General features: G+C 62.2%; 1 protein-coding gene across 1 annotated transcript in view; it reads left to right on the plus strand.

Annotated features, from left to right (window-relative positions):
- Positions 1-10,920, plus strand: part of Abl (tyrosine-protein kinase Abl) — a 31,120-nt gene extending 20,200 nt beyond the window's left edge. The window contains exons 9-22 of the mRNA XM_037226226.1: positions 208-292; positions 655-785; positions 1,242-1,460; positions 4,992-5,104; positions 6,066-6,208; positions 7,071-7,127; positions 7,569-7,653; positions 7,938-8,094; positions 8,132-8,545; positions 8,651-8,762; positions 8,947-9,032; positions 9,129-9,190; positions 9,278-9,656; positions 9,819-10,920. Coding sequence (XP_037082121.1) covers positions 208-292; positions 655-785; positions 1,242-1,460; positions 4,992-5,104; positions 6,066-6,208; positions 7,071-7,127; positions 7,569-7,653; positions 7,938-8,094; positions 8,132-8,545; positions 8,651-8,762; positions 8,947-9,032; positions 9,129-9,190; positions 9,278-9,656; positions 9,819-10,457 — 2,682 coding nt within the window. The 3' untranslated portion in view covers positions 10,458-10,920. The remainder of the gene's footprint in view (positions 1-207; positions 293-654; positions 786-1,241; positions 1,461-4,991; positions 5,105-6,065; positions 6,209-7,070; positions 7,128-7,568; positions 7,654-7,937; positions 8,095-8,131; positions 8,546-8,650; positions 8,763-8,946; positions 9,033-9,128; positions 9,191-9,277; positions 9,657-9,818) is intronic.
- The last annotated feature ends 258 nt before the right edge of the window (positions 10,921-11,178 follow it).

Consider the following 11,178-nt stretch of genomic DNA (forward strand, 5'->3'; position numbering starts at 1 on the left):
TGTGTGGTAATGCACCGATTACGGTTCACTGTCTGCCGGACCCTGGATCCGCCTTGTCGGCGTGGCTGACCCGTGATTGAAGCCTGGACGGAGAGCGGTGACAGCGCTATGAACCAGTCCGTCGAGGAGTGCGGCGCCACCACCGGTGTGATCGGGCGGCCGGCGCTGGGTCCTTTGGTGAACGTGACGCCCTCCGTTACGCGGCAGGAGGACACCATGCAACTGGACGACTTCCTGGAGGAGGCGGCCATTATGAAGGAGATGAAGCACCCCAATCTAGTCCGGCTGCTGGGTAAGGCACGACCTCACACGCGGCCTGCTCCCGCCGCACAGGCTGCCCTTGGCGGCCGGGTGCCCACCCATCTCTTGAAATATGTACGCGTCTGGGTGCTGGACCTCGACTGAGAACGGCCGACCGTCTCAATGGACCGCGTGGCTCTGTGAGAATGGATGTCGTGACGCTGTAAGGGTGGGACTGTTAGAAAAGATATTGCTGTAAGTTTGCGGTTGTGTAAAAAATATGACTGTGTGGAGATGCAGTGGCGGCAAAAGATGCGGCGGCTCTGGCTCCGCATGGCGGCCGCGCTTGCTCTGCGAGGGCGGCCTCGGCGGCTGCGCGCGCAGCGCTGCCGGCTGACCTGACCCCTCCGTCAGGCGTCTGCACGCGAGAGCCGCCCTTCTACATCGTGACCGAGTTCATGTCACGCGGCAACCTGCTCGACTTCCTGCGGTCGGCCAACCGCGAGGAGGTGGACGCCGTCGTGCTCATGTACATGGCCACGCAGGTACGCGGCCGGTCTGGGCGTGTGAGGCGGCCGGTGCGCCGGCCACCGCCGCGGCCCGGTCACCGGTTGGGCCGGGGTCAGCTGCGAGGGCCCTGCTGTAACGACGGCTGATGCGGGCTCGTGGTGCCGCCCGGCGACGACCTGACTGTGTCAGCCCAGCGCGGCTGCGGCTGCGGCTGCGCGGATAGCCAGCGCGCCCATAACGCCATCACGGCCTGACAGCCTTGGGTATAGCCGGCTGTTGCCCGCTGCCGTGGGCCGCTGTTCGTCCCGGCCGTGTCGGTGTCCCCCTTCCCCCTCGGCCACTGTGCGGCTCGGCTGTGTCGGCGTCTCTCCCGCCCGCTGCCGTGGGCCGCTGTCCGGCCCTGCTGTGTCGGCGTGTCTCCCGCCCGCTGTTTTGGCGTCTCTCCCTCCCGCTGCCGGCGCGGCGCGTCTGACCGCCGCTCACACCGTCAGATCGCGTGGGCCATGAGCTACCTGGAAAGTCGCAGCTTCATCCACCGCGACCTGGCGGCGCGCAACTGCCTGGTGGGCGACAACCAGCTGGTGAAGGTGGCCGACTTCGGGCTGGCACGCCTGATGCGCGACGACACGTACACGGCGCACGCCGGCGCCAAGTTCCCCATCAAGTGGACGGCGCCCGAGGGACTCGCCTACAACAAGTTCTCCACCAAGGTGATGACGGTGACGTCCGCCGGTGTGGCGGTGTGGAGAGGTTCGGGTGGGGAGGAGCGGCGCGGGGGAAGTCTGTGCGATGTGCAGCTGAACAGGGTGGGTGATGGCGGGGACACCGTCGCGGTGGTGCCTCCGGTCGTGCGCCAGGCGCTGTCATGCCGCCACCTCACGGGATGTCTCGAGCTCGGCTCGCGGTGCGCGGTCTGCATGGGTGTGTTTTACCCGGTTTACATGGGCAGCCGAGGATAATTCGAAATTCGGAAACGGATCATGCGACGTTAACCCTCTCGGCGAGGGGCGTTTACATGGGCGAAATCGGCTTTACGTCGGATTAACGGTCGATAGTTCGATCCCGCTTAGTTCGAACCAAGGAACGGGTTATGGCGAAAAAACTGCGCTTTTGAGGCGAACTGAACAAAACGAAGAAAAAAAGCCGGTACTCTGCGTATGGATGGCGAATGTCACGAGCCATGGTGGGCGCGAGACCAGCTTTGAGGGCGAGGAGGAGATGGACTTCGTTGGAAAAATGATCTGTGGGGACTCATAGGCTTTGTAGCTACAGCACAAGCCATAGCACTTGAAACACAGGAGTGCGCAGTCAGCACTGCCAAATCTGTCACATAAGCAGTGTTATATGCAAATTTTTACTAGACAGGAAAACTGGCTAGCACGAAATCAGTTTTTCTTGTATTGGCCAATGACACTCACAAACTTACCACATCATCAGTATGCCACCAGCATCATGTCATCTACTCTGCGCAGCCCAAGAAACACAAACTTTGTAGCTACAGCACAAGCCATAGCACTTGAAAACAGGAGTTGCGCAGTCAGCACTGCCAAATCTGTCACATAAGCAGTGTTATATGCAATTTTTACTAGCAGGAAACTGGCTAGCACGAAATCAGTATTTTCTTGTATGGCCAATGACACTCACAAACTTACCACACATCAGTATGCCACCCAGCATCTGTCATCTACTCTGCGCAGCCCAGAAAACACATTACCTAATCCCGCACCAATGCATTATGAGCAGCCTGCAACAGTGAAGCTAAGCTACAGAAATGAACTCATGAATGCACATAGTTAGTGGCAAAAATTGTTGTAACTATGTTGTCTTTCCCCATCCAATGCATCATCAGTACCTGAGGGCAGCATTGCCATTTAGACTTGGCATGGACTGGCAAGTCAGAATGCAAGCTATTTGCTTTTCTTGACATACTAGGTTGAAATACTGCTTTTGATATCCTTGCAGTCAACAGCATTGGCTGATATGGACTGATGGCTAGGTGGCACAAACAGCGTGTTCGCACAGTCCAAAGATCATAATGTGAACCAGCCCAGAGTGTCATGACAAAAGCAATCTGGGCTCAAAATTCATAAAAATGATTAATTATAGCAACAGCTCAATTATCCACCTCATGGTTTGCAAAGATACGTGTCACAAAAAAGCACCAAGGCAAACATATTTACTCACCAGTACAAAAACAGGTAATGATGTGCACTGCAGATGTTCTCTGCACATCATGTGGCATTAGGTTTAGGTTACTTAGTTTATGCACTGTTTTCTTCCACATGAAATGCACCAAACCTGGATTGACAGAGTACTGATGACAGCTAATTTCATCCAGTGCTCACATTTGCTTTCTTGACATTTTGGAACCACTCACTGGGAATTTTGGTCCCATCATTAAAATAGTTCACATTCTGCACTGACTGCAATGATTTGTTGCCTATCTTGTTGATCCTTTGCATCATGCAGGAATTATGAGTTACCTATCTCACCACACATTAAACCACAAGCAACAAAACAGCCCAATTGCATCAAAAATCAATATTCCAGCCCCCGCTTCCTTGCCAGTGGTCTACCAGTGTGACGTAACTTCATATTTCCCTGACAAGCCAGTTCACCACTATCCAGCACATCCCTCCTGCCAATAGGTGGTCAACCAAATGGTCAAGTCACAGGAGGAATGTCTGCAAAATCAATCTGGGGCATCTATGGTATTACCTAATGAAAGAAAACTATTGGTACTCCCCTGCCAGAATTGTTGAACAGTTGAATATACCTACCCTAATGGCCTGCAAGACACCCCATCACAAAAAAGCACCAAGGTGACATATTTACTCACCAGCACAAAAACAGGTTGATGATTATGCAACACAGATGTGTTCTCCATGCAGCATGTGCCATCATGTCTAGGTGTTAGTTTATGCACTGTTTCCTGCACATGAAACACACAAACTTGGACTTTAGCAGAGTAATGACTGACAAACTATTTCCATCCAGTGTTCACATTTGCTTTCTTGCTGTTTTGACCCCAATCATTGGGCAATTTCAGGTGCCTACCATTAAAAAAAGTTAACATTCCGAGCTGACTGCCATGATCTATATTAGTTCATCTGTCATATCATGCAGCAATTTTTAAGCTACCTTTCTCACACAAATTACACGACAAGCAACCAGCATCCTAATTTAAGGAACATCTGCAAAAACACTCCTGGGGACTTACGGTATTAATTAATGAACGAAACTTGGAGGCATGCTCTGCAGAATTTTGAGCAATCCAAAATTAAAATGAGAGCAAGTCAAAGCTATATAAAATAACACCATATACCTCCATCTGGCTTTTGGAAGCATGGAGCCTGCCCTAGATGTAAACTAATCTAACCTTTAGGCGGAAAGATAGCACCCAAACACGTCGACGCCTGCTGTCTGCATAGATCAAGCGCCTAGGCAAGGCTAAATTACGTGAGCATTTTCTGTGCTGCTAGCCACTCAAGGCCCTCAAATAAGAGTAGTTTTAGCAGCATGATGTCAACTTCACCTTCCTTCTCTTTTCCCTTACCATCTTGGACTTGAACCGTCTCGAGCAATAGCTAAAACCCGTGGAAAAGCGGGTAACACCGCACAAAGCTGAAATGGCTATGACAGAACTGCGTGGCCAGGCATTTTTTTTTTTTTTTTTTGTTAGAAGCTGACGGCCGATAATTCGGACGAAATCCCTTCCTGAACGGATGATCCTCTAACGGGAAGGGATTTCCTCCGGCGCACGATTCGAATCAGCGGAACGGCGGTGAGTTGTATACATGGGCCGGATAGTTCGGATCGAGGACGGGTCCCGGCTTAATTCGAATCACAGCTGCCATGTAAAACAGGGTATATGTCTCAGTGGGGCGCTCTGTCGCTCACGCCCCACTGGTGTCGGAGCGATGGCCACCGCCGACGCGTCGTCCGTCAGCGGTCGTGTCACCGGGGCCTCGCTCTCACGCTCCACTGGCGTGCCAGCGATGGCCGCCGTCGCCGGTCGTGCCTCGCTTGGGAGAGCAAAGCTTGTGCGCCTGGCCGGCAGAGGGTGGCCGCGCGTGTGCGTGTGCGTGTGCTTGTGCTTGTGCTTGTATGTGTGCGTCTATGGGAGTGTGCGTGTGCGCGTGCGCGTGCGTGTGCGTGCGCGTGTGTGTGCGTGGCGTGTGTGTGTGTGTGTGTGTGCGCCGGACTGGACGCGCTGACGACCATGACCGGGCCGCCCCCAGTCGGACGTGTGGGCGTTCGGCATTCTCCTATGGGAGATCGCCACCTACGGCATGTCGCCGTACCCGGGCGTCGACCTCACCGACGTCTACCACCTGCTGGAGAAGGACTACAGGTCAGTGGTGCGCGCTGCCGATCCCGTCGGCAGCCGGCCGGGCGGGCTGGGCGTTCTTCAGTGCCGTAGTTACCCATTGTATTTGCTGGCACAGCACTGCTCGTGATTATACTGTATTACTGCAGCATGCACAGCCATTTAAAATTGACGTGGGTCAAGCGAAAGTTGCTCACGGTTTTTATCCAAGAGGACGCTTTGGACACGTGCTGGATAATTTACACCCTCTCTCTCGTCTGTGCTGTACTGTGCATGTCTAATTCTTAGATTGATTATCGGGCCAGGCGCTGTGCTGCACCAGCACAGCCTGCTGTGATACCTGTGCTGTGTCGCGATGACCTGTGCCGTGACGCCGGCGTGCCGACCTGTGACGCTCGGTGACGCCTCCGTGCCGACCTGTGGCGCTCGGTGACGCGTCCGTGCCGACCTGTGACGCTCGGTGACCCCTCCGTGCCGACCTGTGACGCTCAGTGACACCTCCGTGCCGACATGTGACGCTCGGTGACGACTCCGTGCCGACCTGTGACGCTCGGTGACCCCTCCGTGCCGACCTGTGACGCTCGGTGACGGCTCCGTGCCGACCTGTGGCGCTCGGTGACGCGTCCGTGCCGACCTGTGACGCTCGGTGACCCCTCCGTGCCGACCTGTGACGCTCGGTGAAGGCTCAGTGCCGACCTGTGGCGCTCGGTGACGCGTCCGTGCCGACCTGTGACGCTCGGTGACCTTTCCGTGCCGACCTGTGACGTTCGGTGACGGCTCCATACCGACCTGTGACGCTCGGTGACGCCGGCGTGCCGACCTGTGACGCTCGGTGACCCTCCGTGCCGACCTGTGACGCTCGGTGACGCTCCGTGCCGACCTGTGACGCTCGGTGACGCCTCCGTGCCGACCTGTGACGCTCGGTGACCCCTCCGTGCCGACCTGTGACGCTCGGTGACCCCTCCGTGCTGCGTCGCGACCGCAGGATGCAGTGTCCACCCGGCTGTCCGTCGCGCATCTACGAGCTGATGCAGCAGTGCTGGCGGTGGGGCCCGGCCGACCGGCCCACCTTCCGCGAGATCCACCACAGCCTCGAGACCATGTTCCAGGAGTCGAGTATCGTGGACGGTGAGTGACGCGGCGGCCGGCCGCGGCTGACGGCCCGGCGCCCCTCACTGACGTCACCTCCCAAAGGGGAGGCGTTTTGTGCTGGCAATAACGGATGTGCAATGCACCATGAGGCGCCGGATAAACGGAGGCGTCGGGCTTTCATTGGGAGGTATGATAATACCCTACGTTTCTGGCTGTGCTGTTGGCCGTGAATGTGGCAGTGAGCCTCATGCTGCGAATAACCGACCTTGTAGTAGGCGAGCGTTGGTTATTTTTAGCATAACTCACAGCTCACAAGGCAGAAAAAGCACGAGCTTAAAGTTATTTTTGTGATTATAGCTCTCGCCGAATACCTTCAGTTTTCAAGGGAATTCGCACGCCTGTTTTCTACGATAGCCGGAAATAAAAGCGGTGTCGTGCTGACTGGGCAATGTACCATCGTGAGTTGTAAGAATACGCTCCGGCATCGCATCTGACCCGTGACACGGTCCGCTGGTTGGGTTTTCGAGCCGGCCAAATCTTGCCCAGTGGTGCTTCGGCGAGTGTGATATGACATCTTGAACGCCGGGATTAAAACCAGCAGCGGGAGCGCGTTGCACCACGTTTCAGGAACGCCGCAGTACTTGCTGATAACAGCCTTGGGTGTTGATCTGAGTATATCCATACACAATCGTGAGGTCTGGACTGGAGACATACATTGAACTGTTCTCTGGGCAGAATGCTCGCTACCGACCGCTGTTTGTAGCTGTTGTCCCTCCTGAAAACAGAGGCGCCGGCGCCATGCCGCGCGCTGCCGGATGACGGCCCGGGCTGCTCCCCGCACCGGCCGGTTGGCCGCGGAGCCAGGCTGACGGTCCGCCTGGCGCGCCGCTGCCGACAGAGGTGGAGCAGCAGCTGAAGCGGCACGAGGGCCAGCCGGAGCCGGAGCGGAGCCGCGGCAAGCCCGAGCCACCGCCGCCGCCGCCGCCGGCAGCCGCCGCCGCCCCGCTGCCCGCCATCAAGTGCAGCCGGGAGGAGGGCGCTGCCAGCCCGCGGCGCGCCGGTGAGAGGCGGCCACGCCCTCCCGGCGTCGACCCTCTACCCTCGCTCCTCGCTCCTGATGTTGCTCAAAAGCTGGCGGCGTGCGCGTGCCGACTGTCATGACGCAAAGCGGTGAATGTGCTGTATCGCGGTGTGCGGTTGTCGTGTCGTGGAAGGCCTGCACTGTCCGGGAACACGAGGTGCGGTGGCTGGACCGCAGGCGACCGTCTGCGCGCCAGCAGACGCTGTCGGCGGCAGCCGTCCATCCGCCCTCCGGACCGCCGCCGACCGGTCGTGCCTCGCACATCGGTGCGCCCGGACCGCGAGTCTGACCGACCCGTGCGCCCCCGTGCCGCAGACGAGGCGCCGCTGGTGGACGCTCTCGCCTCGGGTCCCGTCTCAGCCAAGTCGACCGTGGTCCAGCTGCGGCGCTGCCTCCAACCGCAAGCAGGCGCCGGCGCCGCCCAAGCGCACCAGGTGGGCGGCTGGGCCCAGCGCCGACACAGCCAGGCGCCCCTACACTGCGTCAGTAGTCGCGTTTGCATGCCGACCGGACTCGGGCCGCGCCGCGCGGTGGAGGGCGACCGGTGACGGCTTGTGGTGGCTGGTGTGGCGGAGCTCGTGGTATTTGTGTGAGATGTGATTTGAATCGCGGTGAGGCCTGCAGTCGCTGTCCCCATCCGTCCGCCACAATGGCGCGCTTGACCTTTGGCCCCGCTGTCGGCAGCTCGTTCCGGGACAGCTCGTACACGGAGGAGATGGGCGCGTCACAGGGCGAGGACGACTCGGACGGCGGCTCGGAGGCATCAGACGCGGCCGAGCAGCGCACGCCGGAGACGGAGGAGTCGGCGCGCTCGTCCCGCTCCACACCCTCGCACCTGGCCGCCGGCCGCCATCCGCCGGCGCCCCGACCGCGCCAAGCGCGCCAAGACGTTCCCGGCGCCGGCGCAGGCGCCGCGCAAGCCCGTCCAGGTGGCGCCGCTCGAGGAGCATCACGTCAACGAGTCCATCAAGCGGTACGGCACGCTGCCCAAGGGCGCGCGCATTGGCGCTTTTCTCGAGTCGCTGCGGCAGAGTGGGCTGCGGCAGCCCGCGGACGGCGGCGAGGCGGCCGCCGCTGCTGCCGCCGCCGCCGCGTCGTCGGACGCTGCCGGCAATGGTGGAGGCGGCGAGGCCCGCGCGCCTCGTAGCCATACTGATGCCGAGGGCGTGCGGTGCCAGCCAGCGGCCGGCGCGCGCAAGCCGTCCGCCATGGTGCGCTCCAACTCGTCCAACAGCGGCTTCCAGAGCCCGCGCCTGTCGCGGCTCAGTCCGCGCGTGTTCGCGGCGCCGGCGGCCGGCGCGGCGGGCGCCGAGCCGCCGTCCGAGCGGCGCCGGCCGTCGCCCGGCCAGCAGAAGCGCAAGCCGGCCGAGCTGGAGTTCCCCCACCCACCGGCCGAGCTGCCGCCGCCCGACGACATCGACGACGACTTCATCATCGACCCGGACTTCCCGCCGCCGCCGCCCAATCTGAAGAAGCAACTGGCAGGCGGCTCGGTGATGCAGAGCTTCAGTCAGCCGCCGGGCCCGGCCGTCGGCCAGGGCCGGCCCGTGCCCAGCCCGCGCTCTCAGCGGCGCGCCGAGTACTCCAACCTTTCGGAGCGAGCCAAGCGCGAGTGACGACCTGGTGACGCGGCTGGGCACCGGGCAGCGCCCGCGGCCGCAGCCGCCGCCCCCCACCGCCTGCCGCTCCGAAGCGGCCGCGCTGGCCGCCTCCATCAGTGCCCAGCTGGTCTCGGAGATCCAGCAGAAGCAGCGCGAGAACGGCGCCGAGGCGGAGGAGGCACGCGCGCCCCTGCCGGCCGACGCCGAGCCGGCCGGCACCCACCGGGCCCGAGTGGGCGCGCTCAGAACCAAACTGCACTCGTTCCGGCCGCAGCTGCGCAAGGTGGCCAAGTCGACCGAGGGCTCACAGACGGACGAGGCGGTGACTAGCTTCAAGTCGGTGCTGCGCAAGACGGGCCGCAGCCGCGGCGGCGGCGAGCGCAACGGCGAGGCGCCGGCGCGCGCTGCCGACGGCACGGCGAGCCTGCGTTTCGGGCTGCGCAAGACGCGCGAGAAAGTGGAGCGGCCGGCCGGGCCGGCGTCCGAGCGCACCGACTTCCGCGCGCTGCTCAAGAAGCCCGACAAGAACGGCGTGAGGGCCGAGGAGGCGGAGCCTCCGCGGCCGTCTGGCGCCGAGAAGGCCGACAGGGTGGAGCGCTGGCTGGAGAGGACCGGCGCCGGGGCAGCGGCGGGGCCCGAGGCGGCTAGCGGCGACGCTGGGGAGGCGGCCGAGCCGGCGCAGGGCGGCGAGCCGTCGCCCGATGAGCAGGACAAGCGGCAGAGCGCCGGCAGCATCAGCAGCCTGCGCAAGATGTGGGAGGCGGAGCCGGCCGACAAGACGTCCCCCAAGCTGTCGGAGCGCGCGCCGCGGCCGGACGACTCGTCGGCGCCGGCTGACGCCGCTAAGGAGGAATCGCCTCAGCAGTCTAGTCTGGAGACGGCCGGCGACGCGCCGCCGCCGCCGCCGCCGCCGCCGGCGCCGGCTCCGGCGCCGATGCAGGAGCCAGCGCCGGCACCAGCACCAGCACCAGCACCAGCACCAGCACCCGCGCCGGTGTCGCAGCCAGAGCCCAAGCCGGAGCCGGAGCCGGCGGCTGAGACGGGCGTGGAGAGCGTGCGCGCCAAGTTCGAGCGGCGCGTGTGGCCGCCCACTCAGGAGACGGACAAGCCGGTGGTGCCCGTCAAGCCGTCGATGAAGCCGCAGAAGGTGGCGGCGACGGCGGGCCGCACGCCGGCCGGCGGCCCGGGCGTTTACGCCACGCCGTGCATCACGACGGCCGAGCGGGCTACGCTCAAGCCGCCGCCGCACCCGACCAGCGCGCCGCCGGCCGGCCTCAGCCGGGCCGCCGGCTCGGCCGAGACCGTGCGCGAGCTGGCGGCGACTGTGGAGCGTGGCCTGGCCGCGCTCGAGACCTCCTCAGCCAGCAGCGCCGCCTGTATGCAGCTCTCGGACAAGCTGAGCCTGTTGCAGGCCGCCTGCACGGCGCACGCCGACCAGGTGCCGCCGGCCGGCCGGTTCCAGTTCTGCGACCTGCAGCGCCGCCTGGAGGCGCACGCCGGCGCGCTGCGCTCGGCTGGCGCGCGCAACAGCAGCGATACGCGCAGGCTGCTCGCCGAACTTGCCAACACGCTGCGTGACGTGGTGAACGTGGTGCAGCGATGAGCGGTCGGCCGGCCGCGGCGCGCCGGCCCTCTAGTTTTGTTTTGTGATATCCATTTTATTGCGTTGTCAGTGGTTCTCCGACGGCTTTCGTGGGACCAGAGCAATGTGCTTGAGTTGCTTTCCGAGGTCTCGGTTTGTGCCGACGCGACGTCTGTGGACTGGTTGTGACATTCCTTCCCGTCTGTTTTTCAATTCGCCGATATCGACTGGTTTAACGCCCAACCGGATTTCGCTGTTGTGCCGACGTACGAGTGCGAGCGAGCGTCTGTGTGATGGTGCGGATGTGAGCAGCGCGCGTGCCTGGAGCTTCGTGTGCGAGACGCCCCAGGTTTTTCTGCGGTGCGCCAAGCCAAATCTTAATCTCTGGTTTGTGGACGCGTTCTGTCCACGCGGTACGTCCGGCGCCTGTGGGACTGCCGGCGGCCGCTGGGGTCTGCGGCCTGAGCCGGCGCCGGCTCGCCCTCAGCCGCGGCGCGCTGCCGGTCCGGCAGCGAAATACTCATGCGCGCGCGCCCCCACAACGCCCGGCCGGCGGCTCCGGGCGCGGCGTCCGGCGGTGATACACGAGTCATATAGAGGCGCGGGCGGCGCGCGGGGCAGGTGGCGCCGTCCTGAGCGGCCTGGGCGCCGCGCTAACCTGCCCCCTGCGCGCCGGCACGGACGTGCGGCGCCTCTCCTATCCCGGGCTATGTTTAAGTTCCTGGTCAAGCGGGCGGCCCGC

The sequence above is a fragment of the Pollicipes pollicipes genome, unplaced genomic scaffold (assembly GCF_011947565.3).
Source record: "Pollicipes pollicipes isolate AB1234 unplaced genomic scaffold, Ppol_2.1 Scaffold_5724;HRSCAF=6776_pilon_pilon_pilon, whole genome shotgun sequence".
Lineage (NCBI taxonomy): Eukaryota > Metazoa > Arthropoda > Thecostraca > Pollicipedomorpha > Pollicipedidae > Pollicipes > Pollicipes pollicipes.